General features: G+C 36.5%; 1 protein-coding gene and 1 long non-coding RNA gene across 2 annotated transcripts in view; both read left to right on the top strand.

Annotated features, from left to right (window-relative positions):
* LOC129423531 (gamma-aminobutyric acid receptor subunit beta-2) overlaps positions 1–27,989 on the top strand; it is a 95,083-nt gene that overhangs the window by 63,869 nt on the left and 3,225 nt on the right. The window contains exons 6-8 of the mRNA XM_055179853.2: positions 18,276–18,413; positions 21,576–21,728; positions 26,531–26,775. Of these exons, the coding sequence (XP_055035828.1) occupies positions 18,276–18,413; positions 21,576–21,728; positions 26,531–26,775 (536 nt within the window). The remainder of the gene's footprint in view (positions 1–18,275; positions 18,414–21,575; positions 21,729–26,530; positions 26,776–27,989) is intronic.
* LOC141366031 (uncharacterized) lies at positions 814–3,521 on the top strand. Its single transcript, XR_012370970.1, has 3 exons — positions 814–1,073; positions 2,035–2,099; positions 2,476–3,521. It is a non-coding gene; the product is annotated as an uncharacterized lncRNA (long non-coding RNA).

Below are 27,989 nucleotides of genomic sequence, written 5' to 3'. Positions count from 1 at the left end.
CCCAAGTGACATTCAATCTTAGTACTTAGTACAACATCCTTTTACAGTTAAAACAGCTTTTAAACGTGAAGCATAGCTTGACACAAGTGTCTTGCAGCGATCTACGGGTATCTTCGCCCATTCATCATGGGCAAAAGCCTCCAGTTCAGTCACATTCTTAGGCTTGCGCACTGCAACTGCTTTCTTTAAGTCCCACCAGGGGTTCTCAATCGGATTTAAGTCTGGTGACTGCGATGGCCACTTCAAAATGTTCCAGCCTTTTTTCTGCAACCATGCTCTAGTGGATTTGGAGGTATGCTTGGGATCATTGTCCTGTTGAAAGGTCCAACGTCTCCCAAGCCTCAGGTTTGTGACGGACTGCAACACATTGTCATCCAATATCTCCTGGTACTGAAGAGAATTCATGGTACCTTGCACACGCTGAAGTTTCCCTGTACCTGCAGAAGCAAAACAGCCCCAAAGCATGATTGACCCCCCACCATGCTTCACAGTAGGCAAGGTGTTCTTTTCTTCATAGGCCTTGTTTTTCCTCCTCCAAACATAGCGTTGATCCATGGGCCCAAACAGTTCTAATTTTCCACAGAACACTATCCCAAAACTTCTGTGCCCTTTGCCTTGAATTTGCGAATGATGCTTCCTATGGTGTCTCTTGGTATGTTTAACATCTTTGCAATCTTCTTATAGCCATTGCCCTTCCTGTGAAGATTAATCACCTCTTCTCTTGTCTTCCTGGACCATTCTTTTGACTTCACCATGTTTGTAACCACACCAGTAAATGTTTAGAAGGAGTTGAGTATCACAGTCATTTTAAAGCTGCCTTCACTCTAAAAATGGCTGGGTTATTTTTTAACCCAAAATGCTGGGTTGAGTCTGTTGGGTTGTTTTGCTGGGTTATTTTTTTACATTTTAAACACTTTTTGGGTAGTTTCAGTTTTCTAGGTGTTGGGTTAAAACTGCTGGGTTATTATGTTGGGTTGTTTGAAGAGGCTCACGTGCTTCGCGCCCTTGATGTTTGAATGTGCTCAGCAATGGTCGTCGTGAAAGGACAGAGTCACTGAAGCAGTTGTTTCAAGGTAAGTTTATATGCTTTTGTGAACATTTCATGAATATAAACAAGATTATAACATTTTGCGAGACAGCAACGTGTTAATTTATACTGACAACGGGTGTAATTTGGAGGAATGACGACTGTTACCTCAGATCGCCATTTACACAAATTGACTTGAATAATCGTTCTAAGATGTTTGATATGGCATATAAAATTAATAAAACATGTTATAAAATCCACATCACACGGTTGATTACGTTAACTCATGACAATTTCTGTAAGCCTTTAACAAAGCGAGTCAAAACCGGTACCGAGTGGACCTCCGCAACCCACTTCGGCTTTTTGTGTCACACACGCGCATAGTTTTCCCTTTCCCAGCTTAACAAGCGATAGCGACGCTGTTAAATTAAATTTAGCGACAAACGACTTGCTTTCTTGTCATTCGATATGTAAAGACAGACCGCAAAGGGCGAGGCGCGAGCAGAAGCACATGTTAACTTTACCGGCGGCGCCGAGGCGGAGGATCACGGAGCCGCCGTCTGTCACTGAGGCAAAGACAAGAAGCACATTCACTTCACAGTCGGTACGGCAGGTAACGCGTCGATAAATTAAAACGAAACAGCGTTTCCAAGAACTGGTGTCTTATATGTATGCTTGTTCCTCTCTTTTAAAATGAAACAATAATTTAAGTGTTTGAATATGAACTTGAAAATATAAACGTATTTGTCACCAAGACGGAGGCTGCGTGGAAGTGACTAACGTTATCTGTTAACAAACATGTATATGTGTACTGTTATATGAATTTAGATGTGTTATTGAGTCGTATTTAGTTACTATTTTATATTCATTTCATAATATTTTTGGGTTGTCTCCTGTGATTTCAAATGTATATTGACCAACCCTCTGATCTGTGGCTGATACTGTAACAGAGATGTTATGTTTTTAGCAGAGATTAGATGTGATGTTGTTTTCCTATTCTTTTTTAGAGTGTGCAGAGTTTTAACGTCCATCCATTGATGAGGCTAGAAAGACCTTCATACAACTTCAGCCAGTAAGTATAACATTTAATAATTCCTATTTAAAATATATTGAGAATGTCTTAATTATCTGCTAAATTTTAGTTCTGCAGTACTTTATTCTTTATAGTCAGATCAGATCATCCTATTTGTCAGTCTGTGTGGTTTGCAGCCTTTGTTGTTGGCACAACAGTTAAAGGAGTGTAACACCAAAGTCTTATGCAAACTGTAAACAGGCTATTGCATTTTTGGAAAAAAAAATCTCACACGTGGTGGTAATGCGGCCAGGGATGCAAATGAAACCCATATAATTTTTATAAAATATATAATTCACATGGCCCACATGGTTTTCTGAATACTTCAATCTGATCATTCAGTTCAGACCACTAAAAGTGTTTTCCTCTTTTGTAGATTGCAACAAATGTGGTGGAATTTCTTCACTGGACAGAATCCTCGAAACCCTTTCCTTTCTTCCTGGCCATGGGAAACATGCAGCAGACCTCTCAATCTTTTTTCTCAATCAGTCTCTCTGAATACGGAAGTGACTTAAACTGCAATTCGGCCAAGATGGCGACGGCACGCACCGCCTACTTTAAGCTTCAAAAATGCTCTTCACAAACCAATAGGTGACGTCACGGACACTACTTGCATATTTTTTACAGTCTCTGGTTTAAAGGCATTTTAAGTGCTTAAAAAAATAAATACCCCAGGCAATGTGCTTCTATGGGAATTCCTGTAGTCTGTCATTTTTTAAATGGATGAATCCTCTCCTGTTCGATTCCTTTGTACATCTTTGTTCGCGACGAGTAACTTTAATAAATGAAGTATTTTTAGTCAAATACATTCCATTCTGTGAAACTTAAAACATTTGTTCTTTAAAAAAACTTTACACATCTATGAATGATTTTACTTTTAATTTAACAATTACATTGTTTCTTTTTTACACTGCTGTAGTTTTGTTTATGTACATTTCAGTATTTCATATATATACTGTAAAATTACAAATTCTGTCTTAAATTCAAACGAATTGATTCAACCTGTTACATTGTTACTTCAATGTGCATAATTTATGATATTTTATAAATATATTTATACTTGGGTCAGTAAGCAGTCCTTTAAATGATTTTGCAACTTACAACTGTAAAAATGTAAGAGTTTGTAGTTATTTTGCAATCAAATAAACATTTATTTGCTGTTAACAATGGTCTTGATTTACAATAAAGCACATGATAAAAATAACCCAGCAAGAATAACCCAAAACCCAGAATATTAATCCCATAAATGGTTAAAATGACTACATGTTGGGTTTTCTCAACAACCCAACCTGCTGGGTTAAAATGTGTTACCCAACGTGTTGGGTTACTTTAACCCAGCATGTGTTCTGTCCAATATTTACCCAGCGCTGGGTTGCCAATTGGGTTGTTTTTAACCCAACCATTTTTAGAGTGTAACTGGTGCTTATTAGGCTTTATTGCTGTTCCCTGACATCCATAGGTGTTTTCAATACCTGATTGAAAACACTTCAATGAACCTCTGTTCTTCAGAGTGGTAGTTCTTTAAGGGGTTGAATAATTGTGTCAATGAAGAATTCACAAAAGAAACATTTACTACTATATTACAAAACCAATTGATGTCATTTTAGTTGCATATGGTTCTTTAAGAAGTCATTGTAGGATTTCATTCTGAATACAATTACAAATGTACACTAAATTCCCTAAAACCCTTAACAGCATTGGGGGGTTGAATAATTTTGAACACAACTGTATATATATATATATATATATATATATATATATATATATATATATATATATATATATATATATATATATATATATATATATATATATATATATATATATTTCTATTGATATTATATTAATTTCACAAGTATAAGTTACCTTTTAAAAACCATAGTAGCCTAATCATGGTAAAGTTACTGTTTGGCCATCGTAAAGTGAACACAGGGTTTGTGTTTGGTTGGCCAGCGAGAGGTTTACTTTTGTGCAGGAAAAAGCTCCAAAGAACAACTGCCTATAGTTGTCTGGGGTGTATTCCAGAAAGCAGGGTTAACTTACCATCAGATTAACCCTGAACTTTTGGTTGATCAACCCCAAACTTGCTTACTCTGAGTATGTCGGTTCCAAAACACAGTTTAAGAGTTAGTTCAATCAACCCACTGAAAGTAACCCAGAGTTAATGCGCACTCACGGTAACAACATAAATCACAAATGGATCACAGATTTCACGAGTCACCATGGAAACGTCAGAGAACTTAAACGTTTTTAAATGAGAAATAACATTATAAACCAATAATTTCTGTCAAAATCAATGTTTTATAATCGGCTTAGAAGTGTTTGATTACAAAAAAGATAAAATTAATTAATTAAATAATTAATACGAACCTATTTTACCCCATTTAAGTCCAATATTATATGTGTCTCAACGAAAATATACACAATATTATTTAAATATTATTTAAAAGCCTGGAAAAATAATTATAGATTTTATATATGATTTTAAATATTTTAATTATATCGAATTAGATATAATTAGACTTAATTAAGATTATCTTTTCTCTTACAAAAATTAACAATGGTTTTACTACAGTTAAAAAAAAAACATGGTTACAGTAAAACCATGGTAACCACAAAATAACCATGGGTTTGACAACTGTGGTTTTCAAAAACCATATGGTTAGTGTAGTAAAACCATGGTTTTGCTGATCAATGCAACCCCCCCCCAAAAAAAAACATGGTTACCACAACTTTACACCAATAAAACCATGGTTAAATTTTCGTAAAGGTTGTGGCACATCAAGTGCATAATCTGTCATAAGGCTTATTTACAGTTTTTTTTTTTGTTGATATGATTGTATTGTGTATGCATAAAATGCACTATGATTATATTTACTATATTGTACTTATTTCACTTCTGCTCCTTTGTGTGACCCTGTTTAGTTTTTGGACTTTCCATTGTATGACACTGTATCACCTTGGAACTTTAGATTAATCTCAAATTATCTAGTAAGTGAAAGATGAGGTTATTTATGAATTGACAAAATTGATACGGAAATGTACTTTATTGTTAACATTAATTAACTGATGGAAAGTGTTTCATACATCCACTGATATTTGTAGATATATTAATAATGAACATAATTAAATGTAGTATTTAGTCCACACACAAATATGAATACATTTTTATTAATAATGGACATAATTTAATGTATAGTAATTAGTCCAATCACAAATATCAATCCATGTTATTAAAAAACTGTTTCTTTAAAGAAAAATCATAATTTTTTAAGAAAGCAATAAATATTTGCGACTGTAAATGTAATAAAATAAATGCTTTAACATTGTAATATTATGCAAAATATATGCTTCCACGCCCGCTGCACCCTCATTATATGTACACGCATGCGCAGACATCCTCCGGAGCCTCGTTTTATTAACTAAAATGAACTTACCCTGCAACATAACCTGGTCCGGAGCAGGTTATCTTCAGAGAGTCAGTTGCTATGGTTACTTACATAACCCGAAAGTTACCTCCGTTTTTGGAACCGAAAGCAGAGGTTATCCGCTTGCTTACTCCTAAACTTACCCGGGTAAGTCACTTAACCACCTTTCTGAAACGGGCCCCTGGACTCTTATTTGTGTTTTTGTAATCATTATAGTAGAAACACAGCAAGGGACAAGCGTGATAAACTTATCAATGTTTGTTTACAGCCGCCTCCATTACCTCACGTGTTGATCATAAAAGCAGTAAATGTGTGCACATGCAAGTGATCCTGTGTTTAATAAACGTGCTGTGCGGAGATATACGCTTAGACGCAACTAAATAAGGATTGTACTATATTTTATGGCGTAATAGCACTTTTGGGAGTACTTCGACTCGGCGCAGGAACACCCTCCCTCTCCCATTATGAGAGTGAGAAGGGGAGTGGACTTTTCAGGCGAGTCGAAGTACTCCCAAAAGTGCTATTACGCCATAAAATATAGTTTCTCTTTTAAGTCCGCTTAGAAAAGCGCTACGTTTTATTTTGTACCACCAAACTTGCTCGTATAACTACTCGTCTTAAATAGGAAAAACGTTGATGTGTTTGGTCACTTCTAACTTTATCTCTGAATGGTACCATTGAATGAATGGGGCTAAGCTAAATGCTATCGAAGCGTCGCAGCGCGCTCCAGCGCTTACATGCACGCACACAGATGATAGAGGGATGTATCAACAATTCTTAGTTAAGGTAATAACATATTTTAATATTGAAAATGAGTAGACTATTCCTTTAATCAAACAGATTTATGACATATTTCTGATTTAATAGTAAGTAACATTTCTTCTTCAGCTCTTGCCTCCAGGCCAAGTTGTACCGGTTGTGTACCAATGTTAAACACAAATAATAACCCTACTAGATATCTAAGTGTAATGAAGAAGCAAAGCAAGGCATGACAAGGACAGCGGATCCAACTGCAGTTTTAATGAGTTTAATAGAAAATCCAAAAGGTAAAACAAGAACACAGGGCAGGCAAACATGGCAGGATACAAACAATGACTGATATCAGAACGACTGCTCCGAAACCACCTACTTCCATACTATATAGTAGGCGAAAAGCAGTAGGCAGGGCGAGTAGTATGTCCAAATACATAGTATTCCAAAAACAGTATGCGAAAAAGTACCCGGATGACCTACTACTTCCGGTTAGATTTTACAGCGTGCATACGATGGACACTTCACTATTGCAGCGAAGAAGCTGGTATGACATCATAGATATGTACACTAGGGCTGCGTCCGAAAACTCAAGGCAGTGACTTGTTGCCTCGCTGCCTCATGAGGAAATGACTTCGGAGGCATGAAGGCAGCTCAGAGAAAGACTTTCAGGCACACTTCAGGCAGCGTGTTTGAAATATAAACAGAGAGCGCCTTTATGATAACTAATCACATATTTGAAAACTACAATACTCATTTCTCGCTAGAAATGCAATTAAAATGTGTAAAAAGTGAAAATATGCCTTTATTTACACTAAATTTGTGCTCCAGTCGCTTCCTTGGCAACCATTTTTTCGAACTCGACCAGGCTCGACCAATCACATTCTTTTTGTACGCCCACGCATAGGTATATCAGGAGACAGGAAGTAAACCTAACATTGAATTCGGACATGCCTTGATGCCTTCCTGCCTTGGAAAGGTCCCTCAGAAGGCAGCAATTTAGAGTTTTCCGACGCAGCCTAGATGTCGCCTTGGCCTCGGCAGTTCACTGGACCGAATGCGTCAAACGGAGCCGCCATCTTGATACAGGGGAACAGTGTCATTGTAGGCAATCAGTGTCATTGTAGTCAATGGTGTAACGGAAATAAAATCACCATAAATCATCATGAATGCGATTTTCTTGGTTTTCTTTTGGTTCGTTTCAACAGTCAGACATGTATTTAGCATTCCAGAAAAAATAAAAGTTTTGATATTTTGAAAATCTACTTTTTCTAACTATAATGCATAGTGCTAACAGCCCTAACATCCATACACAGCACAAAAGTCCGGCATCATCCATGAATTCTAAAGTACAGGTAGAGATAGCAGCTTTACCTAGATACTTCCTATGACAAGACCCCTGTTTCAAGATTGCAGTGGTTTTGATGCATGCTTAGAACCCCAAGGCGACATCTAGCGTATATACCTATGGTATGACATGACGTGATGACGATGTATGTCACGTGATGTATCAACATGGCGGATGTAGTATGTCTGAATCGCATTCATACTACTAGGATTCATCTCATTCAATACCTACTGAATAGACGGTTTCATCGGACGCAGGTGATACACGTCTGGATCCGAACTAGTTATGTTAGGTTCTTGAACGAATCGTTCTTTTGAGCCGGTTCTCAGGAAGTAACCGGTCGAACCGGTTCTCAAATCGAACTGAATCGAACTTTAGTTTTGGGCATAGGTTCCGGGTTGATGACGCAGGACGCACAGCCAAAATAGCACGTCGGACTCATAAAGAACCGAACGAAGTTTGTCGATGATTGCCGAGGCGCGAGGATTGCCGACGATTCTGACGGATGAGTTGCTGACACTGCGTGTGAATCACCGAGGATTTGAACGAGCCTGATGCGCGAAGTTTTTTGTTTTATTAGTTTCTTGATATGCTTGTTTTATTAGAAAGCTTTAGTTATGATACGATTTATTTTGCATGCAAATCATATTGTAGTTGTTTAAGGAAGACCAATGAGTTTAACACACAAGTTTATTTATTATTTATACTTACACATATCTGTAATTGTGCATCAGTGTCTTTTAGGAATCTTATTCAAGTTGTAGGTTTGTCAAAAAATATTTACGATTTATTAATTATTTATGATCCGCGACTTAAACTGTGACCACAAACATTACTAACTTGTGAATGCAAGGCAATAAATCAGCTATGCCTTCAAAAAAACACATTTTTATTTAAATGTTTTAATGTGTTGACACAAACGACTTTATTTGAATGTTTCATTGATACAATAAATGCGTATAGTAATGTCATTTCTTGATGACGTCAGGAACCGGTGAATCGGCTTTTTGAACTGGTTCAATGAGCAGAACTGTCCGAAAAGAGCCGGTTCGCGAAAATGAATCGGACTTTGCATCACTAATCCGAACCTTATTACGTTTAAAGTACTTTGCTGTTATTTATTCTTAGCGGAGTTTACCGGAAGTTCATGCGGACCGCGACAGCCGCTTGCTTATGTTGTTACTGCTGAAACCGTCTATAGTATGCAGTTTCGGACGCAGCCTGGGGCTAAATAGACAGAGTAATTAGGGATAACAAGACACACCTGGGAACAATCAGCATAAAGACCAATGAACAAAAGAACTACAAGAAACTACAAATATGAAAGACACAGACAGAACTTCAAAATAAAAGACATGACTAGGGAAGACACAGAGAGAGTTCATTACACTAAGGATTAGTGATAACATGCAGGTATGTTTGATTATGGTCAGAGCTAACCCAACCTATGCCCATCCTTGACATGCACACACACACACACACACACACACACACACACACACCTGCATGTATGCATGTACACAGGCACATACACGGGTTTCCTGTTTACAAACATTACAGGGTGCGTGTGTATCCTAGAGGCAAAAAGCCCGATTGGTGAGCTGGTCCGCTACTGCAACAACCTTAAGTATTGAAGCTTTCTTTATTGTTTGTATATAAATAAAACTTGATTTTAGTTGGATCTGTTTTTCTGTCTTTATTTTTGCAGTGTTACTGTGATACATGTATGAATTATAATGTTGGGCTAGTAACGTAATAGCCGCATCTACTTGTATGTTAAACATCAGCACTCAGCACTGGCTCTGTTGGTACTATTATCCACGCAACAACTCCTTAGCATTTTGACTTACAGACACCGCTACTAGCCAACAACACGAGACACGTCTCTTTTTTCTGCCTCTCGGTTGCATGGGCAAGCAGTGATGACGTCGCAGAGAAATCCATGCACACACAAAATCTCCATCTTCATCCTTATCTCATAACCATATTGAATGAAAGGCTCTAAGCTTATTGTTTCAAGCAGATAGTGGTTTAGAGAGGTTACTAAGAACACAGTGTGGGTGGAAAGATCCAGTCATACTTTACAATTATCTAAATTGGGATGACCTTCATCTCTATAAAGCCAAGAGGTTAAGATAATATGCCAGGCTTCACGTTACAAAACCCATGAGTAAAAAAGGTTCAATCAAAACTAATTGTGACTCTTTTATGTGGTGTACACTGGTAAGCAGCAGAGATCCAGCAGGAATCCTTCAACATTTGCCGTTACCCATGGCCCATTGACTGATGTCATTAAAGTTATGGCAGCTCGATCAAGTAGGGCACTTGCTAATTTTGTCCCCCTGAACTTAAATGCACTGACTACACTGTTGTGAATATCTAATGCCTTCTACTTACAAAAATGTTAGATCCTAAATCTTTTTTAACTTTTCTAAGTGCTTTCTCTTCTAAGTTCAAAAGTTGTACTTTTTGTAAGTGAATATCACAGAGGCTTCTAGGAGCACAGTGTGCTATGTGTGAACTTACAGTATGGAAATTAGTTTCAGCACTTTTACACAAATTCATTACAGGGCTGATGTCACTCATTTAAATACAGATTATGGATGTTGTAGAGTATGTTGCCACGTGAAATCGAAGCAAAATCACCACTGTTATAAAATTTCACAGGATCTTAAAAAATTTTCACTTCACAGGGGATTTGGGAGACCACCTCAAAAGGGCATGGAACTCATCCTAATTAGTGTGAACATAAAAGCAGAAAAGTGTCTGCTTTAACTGGACTTATGAGGTTATAGTAGAGTGCAGTTGTTTGTAAAACATCATGAAGGTCACATTAAATAGATGACCAGGATTACACCATTTTTTGTGCGGCTTACATTCCATCACTATTTTCTTTCACTATATTTCCATATAGTTGTTGGCTGGGCTGTACTGTATATGTTATTCACAGAAAAATACATTTTGGCTTTGCCTTGAGGATAGCTATAACACTACCACTGTCATCAAGTATAATCAGACTTGGGGGCAGTTTCCCAGACAGGGCTTATCCTAGTCCCAGACTAAAATGCATTTTTGAGCTGCTTTAATTCCGAAACATCTTGCACTTACATATTTTTACATATATCAGTGCCATTGTTTCATTTCAAGATGCACACCAGTATAGTTTTTTGTAAGGTTTGTTTGTAAAAACAACTTAAATGTCGTAGGGGCAGTTTCCTGGACAGGTATTAGACTAGTCCTATAAAATAGATGTAAGAGCTGTCTAAACTGAAAACAACTTGCACTGACATATCTTAAATTAATTAATATAGGACTAGCCCTAAATTTAATCTAAACCCTGTCTGGGAAACCGCCCCATAATGTTACTTTAAACTAAATAAATAAGTTGTCTGTACTGATAACTTCCAGCCCTTTTAACTTTTATTTTAAGTTGTTGAATTTCAAGATAATTTAACTACTGTTGATCTGCTGTACCTCCAAAGGGACACTTTCCAAGAATTACAACTGCAGCAACAGCTGTATTGGGACTGCATTGCGACTGGGAACTGGAGTAAGGACACAAGTGCAGAGTTCACATAACATAAGGACATTTAATCATAAAACATGAAATAAAACAACGGACAGGTAACATGTAACATGAAGTGCAGGTACAAACATGGAAGTTGCGACAATGATCCGGCAGTGAGTGAGTATGGAACAGACAGGGGTATAAATACACAGACTAATGACACACAGGTGTGATGAAGCAGGTAATGAATTAACAAGAGTCCAGGTGACGACAATCGGAACAGAAACAAAACATGTCACGGATAGATTGTGACATTACCCCCCCCTTAAAGACACGTCAACATAAACATAAACAAAAGGTCTGGGAGGGCGACTCTGGGGGAGGGACGAAGGGTTTGGAGACCACGGCGGATTCGGCAGAACAGGAGACCAGGGTGAATCTGGCAACACCAGAACGGCCATCACGGGAACAGTCTCTGATAAATTGGCCATCACAGGAACCGACTCATCAGATTCAACCATTACTGGAACCGACTCAACAGATTCAACCATCACAGGAACCGACTCAACAGATTCAACCATCACAGGAACCGACTCAGCAGATTCAACCATAACGGGAACCGACGAGGATTCGATTATCCCAGCAACCAACTCGACCCGTCTCTGGGAAACAGCCTTGTATACGGCAGCGACCATCCCAGGGAATAAATCGAGCATGACAGCGCCCGACCCAAGAACCGCATCGAGTACGACGCCGGTCATCCCAGGAATCGACCCAGAAGATTCAACCATCAGAGGAACCAATTAAGCACACTCAAGCTTTCCAGGAACAGCCTCATGGGTTGCGACAACCACCCCGGGGAATGAATCGAGCGTGGCTGCCGCCAACTTGAGCCAACTTGATCGTTCCCTCTCTGATAGCTCCAGTGGGCGTCGGGGCTTAGCGGCTTGCACATATGTATATATGCTAGTAAATACAATCAATATATTTAGATTGTAGATTTGTTGTTGGTAACTTGCATTATTTTATTGCCTATATATTTATTTTATTTAGCTATATACAATTAGTTACATCCAGTGTTATCAGTTAGCATATTGTAATGAGATGAGTGGCTTGGCTATACATTCTTTCATCCTTTACACCAGTGGTCAACAGTCTTGGTCCTAGAGGGCCGGTGTCTCTGCAGAGTTTAGCTCCAACCTTAATCAAACACACCTGAGGGCTATTTCATAAAACTAGATTTCAAAATAAGCCAGGCTTATTTTGTTAAGTCTGGCTTATTGCCAGTGGATTTTGTTTCATAAAACAAACTTGAACTATTTCAACCCTGGTTACAATGGAAACTTATGCTTGGAAACTAGCCTGGTCCGGGGCAGCCTAACTGTCAGGCTAAGCCTCAGTTGTTGCTTAACTTGACTTCCACTAACACTGAAATGTAAATTCAATGAACTCTTTGACATTTTATTTGACTTTATTAACCACTATTAATCTAACAATTAAAGAAAATCAACTTATATATTAAATTTGATAAATTCTGTTACAATAATAATTAATACAATATAGACATGTGTTTCATAATATGGGCGTGCACATGCAATTATCTTGACTAGGGAAATCTGGATCAAACTAGTTGGATTGCGTAAAATTCATTTACCTTTTTTGAAACCGCTTTAGCCTCGCCTCATTTGTTAGGTTAATTCAAGTCGAGTTTGTAACTTTAATCCTCGCTTTTCCAAGCGAGTTTTATGAAATAGCCCTCAGAAGCCCCTAATTAGCTGCTTCAAGTGTGTTTTATTAGGGTTGAAGCTAAACTCTGCAGAGACACCAGCCCTCCAGGACCAGGATTGGTGACCACTGCTTTACACGTTTCTCGTCTTCTATCCAGTTTTCCTGACCTGGGCACCTAAAGTCTTAGACCTTTATTCTCAATCTCATCTATAATGTTTTTGTGTTAATAGAAGTTCTCTTGTTTTTTTCTGCAATGTTTAAATGACTGCACGCTTTCTCACAGTTCTGAGTGAGATGTGAGGCGCGTTGACTTCACGCGGGGCTGCGTAGTCCCATCGGTATGGTGACATAAAATGATTGATGCGCTGTGCAAATGAGCGGTAAAAAGCAGGTCGCGCAGGTGCCCCACACATGCCCGCACACACAAACTCAATCCATTTGGTCACAGTCTGAAACCCTTGTTGTCCCCTATTGCCTGGTGCCCCAGGGCACATGCCTAATCCCATCTATTGTTAATCTAGCTCTGATGTTGTGGAAGAGTTGCTTTTTCGCAACAATTCTAATCCCACTTTGTTCTGCCTTCCTAAGATTGACAATTGTTGATGTTTTTAGCTGCAGGCTGAATTTTACTTCTGTAAGTTTCTGCACTCTAAAATGGCTGGGTTAGTTTTGACCCATAATGGGTAAATATTGGACAGAACACACTCTAGGTTAAAATTGATCAAATGCTGGGTTGTTTTAACCCAATTGGTGGGTTATTATATCTCATGGTTGAAGAACAACAACCAAACATTGGGTTATTTTTAACCCAGCATGTGTTCTGTCCACACTCTAAAAAATATTGGGTTGTTTTTAACCCCCGGGCTAGGTAACTATATGTCAGAACACATTTCTGGGTTAAAGTGACCCAAATAATGGGTTGTTTTGGTAAATGTGTTCTGTCCTATAGTTACCCAGCCCTGGGTTAAATATTTTTTAGAGTGCAATATTTACCTATTATGGGTCAAAAATAACTCATTTTTGGGGTATGTTCACAGATTCAGCTACCTCATCTCTTTAATGAGAACGGTTTGCAAAATCTGTATGTAACTTGTTAATATGCCTATAAAGTGCTAGAGACACTGCAGTGGTAATATTCGTTATATTAAAATATGATGCAAGTGTGAAAACCTTTCTCAAGTAGCTAATTTTCTTATTTCGTTTTTTTATCTCAAGTAATATTTATTTAAAGAGTGACAATACAGAGTAATTATATATTCAAATAGCTTTTCTGCTCTTGGGTGTATGAGGTTTGTTTAGTTATATGATGAAAGTCTGAGGGCTGGCCACTTGTGTCAGTTACTTGTGTAACTTGGTGGTTACATTCTGTGTGTTAAAAGTAGTCATTACGAACATAATATATCTTCTCTACATAATATATGTTTGTCTGACAAGTATTCGCTAATTTATATTTAATTTTGTGATGCGTTTCTAAAAGGACTTCACTGAGGGAGAGAGAACAGACCGCGAAGCATGTTTATTTTCTTAATTTTGCGAAAAGCAGAACATTTTGTTTTTTTTAAAGTGAACACAATAAATGGTGTTTTATTAACATAGTTCAGGAGGAAGATGTCAAATAAACTACTCAAGTGCCTCCAGCTGTATACAATCAGTAATCAACATATCTACCCAATCAGCCTGAAGGCAAGCCCATATTTAATCACAGTCAAACTCACCTAAGGATTCTCTACAGTCTTCAGAATCCCTCCAGCACCCCGTCTCCTCTCACTAACTAGGTTACTCCCTAAACCTAGGGGGGATACCCTGTGTTTCGAGCTCAGAGCCCTCTCCCCCGACAGCATGCCAAATACGTTTACAAATTTAATCTATCTGACTTATTTGTAAGTATGATCTCGTGAAAAACTAGACACTTTTTTCAGACTAGTTTTGAGAGATATATGAACAAGGGCCAACCTTTCAATCTTTCTGATGAAGCCAGTACAGAAGTCATTTAAAGCAACACTAAAGAGTTTTTGCTCTTTGCTCCTCCTACAGGTTGGAAGCGGAATTGTCCATTACCACTGTTGTAAATAATTTAGCCCTGATTGGATTGTAGGTCTGCCGTAAGCAAGTTTTTGTAGTTTTCACTCGAGCTACAATACCGCGACCCGACGGTTGGAAACTTCTTTAGTGCGGTTTTGGCTACATCCAGGGTCATTTCTCAAAGTATCAAGATCCAGGTGAAGAAAATTAGTTTGGGGCAGCAGGAGCAAGACTACAAATTGGACTGGAACTAAACTAGAGTAAGTTTAAACAAGGCTTGTGGGATGGCAATTTAAGACCACTGCTTTAATAAATAGAATATTTGTATAATAATTTGGAGGACATATTCATAATAGTGGGTGGTCCTTTACCCCTCACGCCTGTTGGCTACAACGCTGTAATATGTCACATATTTAAAGCTGCCGTTGGCAACTCGGGAGGATTGAGCTGATTTTAAATGTTTACAATTTTCATGCTTCTGCCCCACTACCACCGAGCAACTTCCCTTCGAGCTCGTCCTCAGGAGTGTGCACCAGTATTATTGTGAACGCATTCTTAGCAAGAATACTTAGATTACTTACATAACACTTAGAAATACAATCAATGGTTGATAAAGCACAATTATCTGTTGAGAAGAAATGTGGCAAGCTCTACATCCAGCTTGAACCCTTTAAAATCTTGCAGATTCCTCCACCTTTCAAATGCTGGTCCGATATTGATCCTAGTTTTATTACGGGCACGGTTGCTTTCTATCTTTGTTTTCTTCTTTTCATTGGTTTCCTAGCTCTGGTTGTTAACCGAGGAATAGGGAGTTTGTTAGTGAATGTTCTCTGCGTTTAATCCAACACACCTGTGAATTTCAGGCGGATGCATGTGAAATTGTTATGCACACGACGGGGGATCTGTGGCGTGTGCAGGAACTGTGATTGACAGGCAGATTTTACACAGCCCTGCGCTGATTGGATCAAATGAACTAAGAGCAGTGGATTGTTGCGAAACAAATAACGGGCTCTAGGTGGAGCTAAAAGTGCTGTTTTTTTTTCTTAAACAATCTAATTTATGTTGTTCTGTCGGAGCAAAGTGTTGGTTTCAGTGAATATAATCAAAAAATATGATCAAAAAAGTTGCTGACCGCAGCTTTAAATTCTAAAAAATAATCACATAAAAGACTCCACAAATACATTTGACATGACTATTTTAAATATCATTATTCTAATCTTTAATTCAATATTTATTTCTGCTTACCTTTGGAATGGCTGGTGACTGCTGATTATCATGGAGCGCACAAATCAATGTCTTTCTTGCATATAAAATAATATGCATTTTGTTTTGTTGTTTTTGTCTATTGATTCTCAATGCAACCACAGTTCGTATTTATCATCATCCAGCCAGTTATTATTAAAATGACAGCGAGACATGTTTCTTTAATAAGATGCATTCCAGATGAATACAAATCGAATGACAAATTATATACTTCTTTTAGGATGCGTCACAACAAAGTATGCTCCTGCAGGGAATTAAACAAAATGTCAATGTCAAAATGTTGCCCAATCAAATTAAAGAAGACATGGATTTCTCTTCACAGGAGCCAAGCCAATCAAATGGAAAAAAATGGGAGTTTCTTAAGCCAAGCACTAATTTCAGCCAATCAAAATACAGAGCTGAGCACTCCAAGCTAAAATCAAAAGTTGGAAGCCCTGTGTAAGCACTTCAAAAAAATCTAAGAATGAAGTTTACTTTAAATGTGATTTATAAAGCCCTCAAGTGTTAAGAGTAGGCCCAGCTCCTAAATTATTTAAGAGAGCTGGAGAGGTCTTCTAACCTAGTAAAGAGTAATGAGGGCAGCAGAGAGGCGGAGATCATGCACTTTACAACAAAACATGTGTTGAAATTATTTTTATTCAAATGTATTTCTATAGCACTTTTGACAAATTTGTTGTTGCGTTGTTGCAAAGCAGCAAAATTTCAGTAAATACATATAGACAGTAGATAGGAATTAATATAACATTATGAAATATAAAGAGTATAGTTTTTTTTACAACGTATATTATATTACACAAGATGTATATTAGCAAAACTTATTCAAGTGCTTGAATAGTACCATTATTTTTTATGAGCAGACAATGTATCAAAACATCCTACTTAAATGTTATATATAATTAGCATAATATACACTGTAAAAGGTTTGGATCAACTCATATAAATATATATATTTTTTTACTTAGATTTTCTAGAAAATTGAAAGTTTTTTCACCTTGAATGTTTCACTTAAAGTAAGAAAATTTAAGTGTATAAAACGTTCTGGTAACACTTTACTTGAAGAGGTGTGCATAAGACTGACATGACACCTTCATAATCATGTCATGAACATAAAGGAGATTTCCTGCATGTTTATGACAACTGTCATGTCATTCGCTCAGTTGTGTCATTTTTAATGCAAAGATGATATTGTTTGAAGTGTTGTTATGACAACTTGACATAAACCAATACATCAGAACTTGTCATGACAACTTGACATTACCAAGACAACATAACTTGACATAGCAGATTAATTATCAAACTTAAGAAACTATCTAGCTTTATGGGTTAACATTACATTAAACTGTCATGTGCTTTGTTTTGACATTAGCTGTCATGAGGTTATTATAACTGGGTCATGAATATTTTTCCGACCACTTTTTACCATTGATACAAATTAAAGTTGTCATCATCAAGGTGTCATCAAATGTTTTTATTCTATTATATTAAACATTATATCACAGTTTTAGCTTATCTTTCAATGTTTTAGTTTAATGTCCCGCATTGTCCAACACAAACTCACCCTATTTTTGGGTGAACTATTCCTTTAAACAGCCTTATAGTGCAGTGGTTCCACTCATTTAAAAATTCTAAGCATGGCCTAAATGATTGAACACATTAAATAATGGATAAAGAGTAGTGTTTCTGACTATTTGCTTTTTGTGTTCCTGAGAAAATGCCCGAAATGTCCAGTCTCACAGTGTACTGTATGTATTAACAATTTAATGATCAGAATTGATTGCTGAATTAAATGGCAAAATATCTTTAGAATACTAGACAGGCTACAAAACATTTAGATTTTTTCAGGTCAGCAACTTATTGACCTTTGTGAGTGTGTTCTGCAGATATTTGTGTAGGAGTTGTTTATGTAGATTTTTTTACACAGATTTATATTGTCATGAGTTAATGTTGTGCACACAATTTTTTGAAGCAGGACCAAATATTACAATATTTACTCAATGTCAGGAAATGACCTTTAATGTTATATGATTAATTTATAGACTTGCTCTGGAGCCTTGTTTGCATACATTTTATTCTGTGACATACTCTAAACAATTAATCCTGCACAATCTTTTCTTTTGTCTCACCCTCAGATGGCTACACTACAGATGATATTGAGTTTTACTGGCGAGGTGGAAATCATGCAGTAACAGGAGTTGAAAGGATAGAGCTTCCTCAGTTCTCCATCGTAGACTACAAGCTAATCTCTAAGAATGTGGTTTTCTCTACAGGTAATCAAATGTAACTACAGGTCACTTAAAAACACATCATTTGATTCACAAATTAAGCTTTACCCCATAGCTATTCTATAGATTTTGCCAATACTGACAGTATGTTAATGTCATGCTAAAGTATTATAGCGAGGCAGCCAGGGACAAATCCAGATCTGTTATGCGAACAATGGCACTTTATGTAGCCAGTTCAAGTGCCTGGATCGTAGAGGTACATCGATTGAGAGAAACAGTCCTGGTAAAGTCTACTCAATCTGCCATAACCCAGCTCTTAGATCTATTTTGTGACAGGCCAATCTGTACTGACCAAACTGTACACATTTTATAAGCACATTTGCAGTGTTTGCTGATTTAGTGAATTGGGAATGACAAAAAGGCAAGACAGCACATGAAAATAGCGCTATCAAGGGACGCAATTCATTCTTAGTGAATTGTCCCCTTGGTTGTCTAACTGCCCCATTTACTAGAGCTTTTTAAACTTTGATGTTTCCACCACCAGGACCTCTTATATAGATCTAATTTAGTAGTAAGTAGTTGAGGCAAGTTAAATAACCATACAGAAAAGAGCAAAAAACATTGATTTGCCTTGGTGTGCTGAGTGGAAGCAGCAAATGGCCCTCCAGAGTAAAAGCTGTGTTCTGTAAGTTAATTAGTAAAATGTCGTGTGACCACTTTGTTTATTTATTGACTACATTTTCATATTCATAAATTCACATCATAAGGTTAACTCTAGATTTACTCTAGCATTTTTCTTTTTTCAGGCAGTGCCTGACCTTACGAATGACAAATAAACCGCTCTATCAAGTTAGCAAGCTTTAAACATGTAGCTATATATCTAGCACTTCATTTAAACTCTTTAGCGTCATTAGAATCTTTTTATAGTGTAATATTTACAGCATTTACAGAAGAGAAAGTTGTGGTGATAACGTTCCAAATAACAACCAACTAAAACTGATAACAAGCCTTATCCAAGAAATCCTAGTTATCCTGACCGGTAGAGTTTAATACTTACAAATAAATTAAATATAAATATGTCAAAGTATCATATATGAGGATTTATTTTATATCAAATTCAATATCAATTATTACAGTTTTTACAGACGCTAGGACACATTTCTCAATACTTAGGGGTCACTTTTGTAAAACTCTTCACACAGTTCTCCTAACCAACTTTCAGCTTGGCAAAGCAGTTCATTTCAAAATGCATTACAACTACCAAAACACTTTATTCAGGTCTCAAATCAACTCATTCTTCCAGAACACTAGCAAAGGTTGACAGCCGACAAACACACTTTGTCACCCAAAAAACAACGACCTAAAAACACTGTGTAGCATATACAATTTTTTTCTTGTGTAAAACAAGGACGCATGTCTATTTATAATTCACTGCAATATATGTTACTGGAATGAATCAGACATGATGCAGAATTCATCAATATTTTATGTAGTATATTTTTTTTTCCACTGAGTAATTCCAAAATAAAAGCATTTGTATATACACCACCCACTGATACAGATAGATACAATAGTAATGCTAATCTACTTGGCTGTGGACAGCTGTGGCTGGTCCAATTGTCCAATTGCTTTTATAGCATTTAATTTTAAGATTTAAAAATATTTCATTAAAATATTACTGTAGAAATGTAGCAAATTGCTGTCTTATTCAGTTTTGTATTATGTTATTGTCTTGAACATAAGTTTAACAGTTTTGAAAACAGTATGTAAGCATGTGCAAATTGGTCTGTACGTATGAAGAGTTTTAGCAGTTGTTGTGTCTGAGAGAGAAAAGAATTCATGAAATTTTAGAGACGTAGTCATTAAATGCATTTTGTGGCAAAGCAATGATAATTGATCCTCAGTTTAGCCCACATAGACTTCTGTTGTGCTCACTGTGTTAAGAGTTTTGCAAAAGTGACCTAAGTATTGAGAAATGTGTCCTAGGTTCTGTAAAAACTGTAAGATTGACATTTATTTTCATTTACTTTTACTGAAACCACACTATATTTTAGTGCACGAATGTAATGAACTGAACCTCTATTAGATGTAATTAAAGCAACACTATGTAGTTTCCATGTAAAAATGACTTACAGCACCCCCATGTGGTTGAAAAGCGCAACAGTGCCTGGTATCAGACACTCTTCTGCAGGCAGGGGGAGGGGCGGGGCTGTGTGCTCTACCCTCCACCGCCACTTTCAGAGTGTGCTTGTAGCAGCTAGGAGGCTGCTCAGGTTGCAGCAACAGTACAATTTGTCTAGTTAAAAGTTGTTCTATCACTGAAATAATTTTAGAGACATTATTTAAAGGTAAAAAAACTACATAGTGTTGCTTAAAGTGGTTACAGACATGCTAAATGCAAAATTTACTTTCGAAAAATTATTTGAACACCAGTGTGAGGCCACAATGTATGTAAACAACCATACTATAATAGAAAATTTCAACTCACTTTATATAATTCCCATAAATCAGAAGCAGTCTTTTCAAATGAGCCATTTTAGACTCTCCCCTACAATGATGAGATCATAGGGTGATGCCACACCCACAATGGGCAAAGATCTTATTTATTCCACAAACACAGCGACGAGTCTGCCATTTTGTATCTGTAGCAGATTGAGTTTTGTGAGATTTAAGTGTATTTGACTTAATGTGGCTCCACACAGACTGACAGGCAAAGTACAACATAAATAATTTGAGAACAGACTACTCCATATAATTGCTCTTGCGGTACTTTGATGTCATATGCCAGTCTGTCTGCGTGGCATCACATAAAGTCAAACACACCTCATGGTTTTGTTGCATGCCATTTTCCTTTTTTGTTGTTGCCGGTGTGTCATAGCATTAGTTCTTGAAACTCTGCCCTCTTCTGGAAAGGGAGCCAGGAACAGCACAGCCCTTCAAAAGACAAAAGGCTTTCACTTGCTATAGTGTGGTGTAGGGCATTGTGTAAGGCAGAACAGCTCATGTGTATTAAGACAGACACAAAATGGCATGTTTTTGCTTACGCAATTTTAATGCATTTTTTGTAAAAATGTGTAGATGTCATGCTTCAGTGGCTGAAGCTTGTTCCTTTTATAACTAAATGTACCTAAACATTAAACTGTACAAAAATGTATAAGTGTTTTGGTTACTAGAGTATAATATCATTGTGGGTATATTTTCACCTAGGTTCCTATCCTCGCCTTTCCCTGAGCTTCAAGCTTAAGAGAAACATCGGGTACTTCATTCTCCAGACCTATATGCCTTCCATCCTTATCACCATCCTGTCCTGGGTTTCCTTCTGGATCAATTATGATGCCTCAGCTGCCAGGGTTGCTTTAGGTAGGCACTGATCTGATAACCCCTATATTTTGTGTTACAGTAATGAGATTATTTTAAACGAGAGGTATTTCTTCTTGTTTTCTGTTAAGTTTGGGGGGTTTGTGACCTTTGCTTGTTCTTATTAGGTTAGGGTTAGATTTCCAGCATAGTCCATATGAAATCAGATAATATCATTTTAAAAGTGTTGTTGCAAGCACTGTGTCCTTAGTTTATGCTGTGATTTAATGCCTTTTTTACATCTCACTTTCTCTATCTCCCTCATTTTTTTCAAGCCTCTGCTTGTTCCTGTTATCATTAAATACACAAGGCTGATGGTAGACAGTAGCGTGCAGGCTTCTTACTGTTCATAACAGAGCACTCTTCTTGATTGCTTTCTGGCCTTATTTATTCAGAGATGAGCAAACTGATGTAGCATTTAATGAAAAGTAGAGCAAGAAAGTCTAGGATGAGCAGATGTATGTTGGTGTTTAAAGCCCTTGATATTTAAAATCATTAAGCATTTAATTGTTCTGTATAACAAATGTATGCTAATGTGTACATGTGTGTCTGCATGGATAGGTTTCTCTGTGTGTTTTATTTACCACAGTGTGATAAATGTGTTTTGCTTAAAACGCATGAGTCGGAGTAGAGAGTAGGAGAGAACCTGCAGTGCTATTGATCAAATATAATCATGTCTATATTGGTCTCATATGTATGTACCTGTATGCAGATTACACATTCGGCACTTAGCAGCCCAGCATGGTGATAATAGTAAACAGAGTAAGGTGAAAATATCTGAAGAGGATTAAATGATTTGTCCTTTGCATCATTGCTAACATTGCTTTATGAAAAATACAAACGTTCTGCCTTACAACTGAGGCGTCACAATAATTTATGAAATCTATCCAAACGAAACTAATTTCCGGGTTAGCCTAGAAAAATATATCATCCCTGCGGCACTCTATTTACATAGCGGAGTGTGTAAGTGGAAAAGCTGTAAGCAGAGGAAGAAGACCACCAGTTTAAGACTGATGTTAAAAACATTGCATTGTGTTTGATTTATTGAATTTATTATTATTTTTTTTTTTATTAATTAAAGCTTTGGTTCTCTTTAAAAGTCGTAAAAATACTTTATTTGTAACAAACAAGATATAAAGAATTTACAAACGTGTGGAGAGCCGTTTTAGCACTGAGACAGCACTGTGAGTGTTTTTAAAAATATTACTTAAAAATGGTTCTCATCTCACCATATCCAAAGGGTACAAAGTCAACATTTGCAATAAATCCACACTGTTAACATTTTCTTCTTTGAGTTTTGTAGCTGCCATTGTTCAGAAAAGTGGTGCTTGTGTATAGACTGTTCTGTTAAAAGTGACACCTGTTGACATAAATTCTTTCCCCACCTTGAGACCTGGTGAAGTTTTATGCTAATCTGTAATACCGCGATTATCCACTTACCCATTTTATAAAAAAACTAAAGCAAAAAATTATTTACTAATTTTAGGCTCTGTGTATGTTTTGATAATCCTAATCAAATATAAAATGTTTTGTTAAAACTTTACATAACTACTAAACTACTAAAACTTCAAACATAACTACTAAGGGCCCTATCATACACCCGGCGCAATGCGCGATGCAAGTGTCTTTTACTAGTTGCAATCCGGCGCAATTAACATTTTCAAGTTTAGCGCCTTGTTGTTTAAATAGAAAATGCATTTGCACCCAATTTTGCGCCCATGGGCGTTCTGGTCTGAAAACGAGGTGTGTTCAGGCGCATTGCTGGCACGCTGCTATTTTGAGGCAACTAAAATAGATTACGCCATTGACCAACAAAAGCTGGTCTAAAGTCATTGGTAGAATAGTGTTTTTGTTAATGAGCGCATTAGAAATATGCGCCTATAAACAGGAGGACAACACACGTTTGCTTATCATATATATGAATGCGCAGCAGCACATAAACGTTTTAAATATGGAAAATTAAATGATTCAAATGTAAAAGATTATTATTGAGTCTCTTGGACATAAACGTGGCCCGATTATGAGACGTTAGAAGGCGTGAAGAGCTACTTCAACTGTAGCCTGGTAAGTAAATAAACGCTTTGCTTTAAACAAATGCATCTACTTTTAAATGTTTTTTTATGCTACCCTACAGATTTTTTGTATATGATGACTCTGTACTAGTGCTGGGCAAAGATTAATCGCGATTAATCGCATACAAAATAAAGGTGATTATTGGTATAATATATAAGTGTGTGCTGTGTCTTATTATTATGTATAAATATATACACACACTTTCATGTATGTATTTAAGAAACATTTACATGTTTATATATATTTATTTATATTTTTATATAATCTATATTAAATATAAATTAAAAAAATGATATATAAATAAAACCATTTTGAAATGAATATATGAATGTGTGTGTGGTTAAATATACATAATAAATAGACACAGTACACGCACATATATTATGCAAAAAATAACTTTTATTTTGTATGCGATTAATCTTTGCCCAGCACTACTCTGTACCTGTGGATATGATGAGATGAGAACCGTTGTTAAGCAATGCTTTAAATAATTCATGGCGCAGACCGAGTGCTGAAATGGCTCTCCGCACGTTTGTAAATTCTTTATCTCTTGTTTGTTACAAATCTAGAGTACAAACCTTTTCTTACATATTTGCAAATTATTTTATGAGATTACAATGATTATGTAGGATATCAATACATTTACAGCAATTAAAGCCTGCTAATTTTACTTCCATGACTTAATGAAAACGGATTTTAAAAGTTTGAATAAAAAATAACAATTTCAATACAAATGAAAACAACACCATTTTAATTTGAATTTAACATTAATCTTAAACTGGTGGTCTTCTTCCTCCACTTAGTTTTTCAGTTTACAAATTGCACTTTCTAAATAGGGATTAGGCATTAGGATTAGCCAAACTTACTTTTAAAGGGGATGAGAAATGAGACTCTCATTGGTTTATTGCAAGTTACGCCCAAAACACACCCATTACTCATTACAAGAATATGAACAACCCTTTCAGACTGTGCACTGGGTGCATAGACCATTTTTCCGTCGTTAAATTAGCAAAAAAGGTTCAGACACACCCTTCTAGACTGTGAGCCGTACGCTTTAGACAATGCGCTTAGATTGTTAAAACAGGGTTATAGCCAGGACTCAATTAAAATGTTTATTCACATAAGTTAGATTTAGGTATTACTTTTTACAGTGCAGCATTAAAATAAAGCAAAAAGCCCCAAGACACAGTGGGTTACCAGTGCATTTTATAACAGCTAAGGGGTGTTGTTAGGCACGACCCCCTTAGCTGTTATAAAATGCACTGTAACCCCACTGCTTTGCGGGGTTTATTGCTTTTATAAAACGGTTACTTCATATGCATAACGTTAGCAGGATTTCATTAAATAAAACACAAATAAGTTGTAATTATATTAGTACAAATATTACTCTTTCGCCAAACAAAGTAGTTCCTCAGAATCAACAGAACGCAGTTCCCAAACAACACAGACGCAGCAAAGACACAATGAAAATACGATTAAAGACTGTGGTGTTTATTTTTATAAATCAACATTCATCTAATTTATACATTAACATTTATATCGTGCAACTGTTAAAGTGATGATCAAATATGCGTGGAAGCATGCTTAACTCTTTCCCCGTCAGCGTTTTTTTTTAGTTTTAATTGATTGCCCTACAGAAAAATTTTCTTCTTTAAATAAAACATAAAATATCAAATGAAAGAACAGACGCTCCGCTTTAAAAAAAAAAGTTTCATCCTACCTTCATTTGTTCTCTTGTCACCTCTCAAATATTCAGCTAAAAGTGGAGATAATTCCATTTTTGTGAAGAACTTTTGTACGAGATCAGATTCAAATCCATCAAAACTTACACACTGTGTTTTCAGTGTTAAATGAATGTGTCCGTGTTTAAGTTGGGTAAGATCGCCATCTAGTGGATATAGCGGACCTATGAATTTGAGTTAGAAACTCCTCAGAGAATGTTTTCTCTTTATCGCCGAGATGACTCAACAATATTTATTGAAATTTATCTGGATATCGCCGTTAATTGTGCAATTGTAGACACATAAAAAATATGATTAAAGACTGTGGTGTTTATTTTCATAAATCAGTACGCAGCAACAGTGGCGCAGTGATACTTATGTAATGCGGTCTGAACCGTGGGGTTACCGGTGTATTTTATCATGGCTTAGAACACGTTTCAACCAATCAGAATGAAGAACCAGAACGGGCCATTTTATAAAAAAACATTTTAAAAGAAACGCAATATTTGGACGTTTTAAGGGCAAACATTTTTGCTTACCAGGCTACAGGTGAAGCAACTCTTTTAAAGTCCTGTAATCTGTCCTCATTTATGTCCAGGATTTCACAATGTGATGATTGTAATCTTTGACATGACCTTAGTCAGTCAATATTAAAGATATTAAGGATATTTTTCACAGATTGCTCTATGCATTATGTTGGATGGTTTTATGTAAAAAACTGTAAATCTAAAAAAATACTTTAGCAGGGTTTTCACAAGCAGGCTGACCTATTTGCAAGAACTTTCTTCAGGAGACTGATACCCTATAGAAACCTAATCCTATAGTGTATAGTAGGATCATTTAGTAGGATTATCATATATATGTATAAATGTATGTATGTATGTATGTATGTATGTACATGTTTATAGTAAAGTCCCTAAAGCGAAGATTCATCAGATGTAGATACCCTTGGATCTTTTTCTTAACGTACATACTAGTATGCCCTTAACCGGAAATGTCTCTTGATTGTAGGAATCACCACTGTGCTCACCATGACCACCATCAACACGCATTTGCGTGAGACTCTTCCAAAGATTCCATACGTCAAAGCCATTGACATGTACCTTATGGGCTGTTTCGTCTTTGTCTTTCTGGCTCTGCTGGAGTATGCACTGGTCAACTACATCTTCTTTGGCAGAGGACCCCAGCGGCAGAAGAAAGCAGCCGAGAAAGCCACTACAGCCAACAATGAGAAAATGAGAATGGATCCAAACAAAGTATGTTTGAAATTCACAACAGGGTTTACGGTATAATAACTGATGGTTTTATTGTCTTAGAAAGCTAATTTATTGTAATTTCTGCTGTAATCATATTTATTATTATTATTATTATTATTAATTAATTTTTTAACCAGTTTTATTTGATACAAGACAAGTTAACCAGACATATCACTACATTTCTTCTATGTAGTAAACATACTGTTTTTGGTATATAACATTATTCTCACTAACAAATTGAATCACTGTGTTGCTGGTCGCAAGTAAGTACTTAATCATTTTAGGTGATATAGCCTTTAATGTCTGCACTCAAATTGGTAGTTGCCACATCATGCTACTGATCTTTTGCTTAAATTTCAACTTTATTTTTACTCACAATGCTAATTGTTACTAATGTGACCAGAAAATTATTTTCTCATTCAACACTGTTTCATATCACCATGACTTCAATGTCAATGTCCTGTTTGTATTTAAACAAAAATGATCCTGCATATAAAGGCCATACAAAGAAGCTGTTTGTCAAACCAAAGTGTTGCTGATTCTTCAGCATGCGTTGTGTCTAGGTTGGCGTTTTTATGAGTTTGGAGATTGTTTTGGCTGCTGACTATATAACAGGTAGGTGTGGGTTTAGATTGATTTGGAAGAAGTATGACACATAATTATTTTAATATATGTTGTCAATCAAGACTATTGTTTTTTTTTTACATAACTGCAGGCAGTAACCACTGATTCCCACAGATTTTACTGCCATAACCAACAACAGCAGTCATAATAACTTTGTATTGCTTCTAAACAGTCTTTTATTTATATTTTAACATCAGAATGGTACACAGGCTCACTGGATTTACTTACCTTTGCCTACATTTCTGCATAACCTGAAATACATTGCTCCTGCAACATATCACTGCATCTTTTGGTTTTGGTAGTGCATTGTTATTTTTTAACCCTGTCAGCTGGGACGAAAGTAACACAACAGAACAAGATAGATTTTGAGTGCTATATTTGTCAGCTCTGTCAAGGGTTGTGTGCTAAAGATGCTGTCATAGTTTGGAATGCAAATGTAGTCAGGGCTCTAAGAAAATCACTTTGATACTTTCGTCCCACCTTACTTTCACCCCGTTTCTCCCATACTCTTACTCTTATCTCATTCGGTTAAAAATAATGCATAGTGCGATGGATATAATATTAGTAAACCTACCAACATCAATCGATTT

This window comes from Misgurnus anguillicaudatus, chromosome 9 (assembly GCF_027580225.2).
Source record: "Misgurnus anguillicaudatus chromosome 9, ASM2758022v2, whole genome shotgun sequence".
Taxonomy (NCBI): domain Eukaryota; kingdom Metazoa; phylum Chordata; class Actinopteri; order Cypriniformes; family Cobitidae; genus Misgurnus; species Misgurnus anguillicaudatus.
This window is presented reverse-complemented; position numbering and strand designations above follow the sequence as displayed.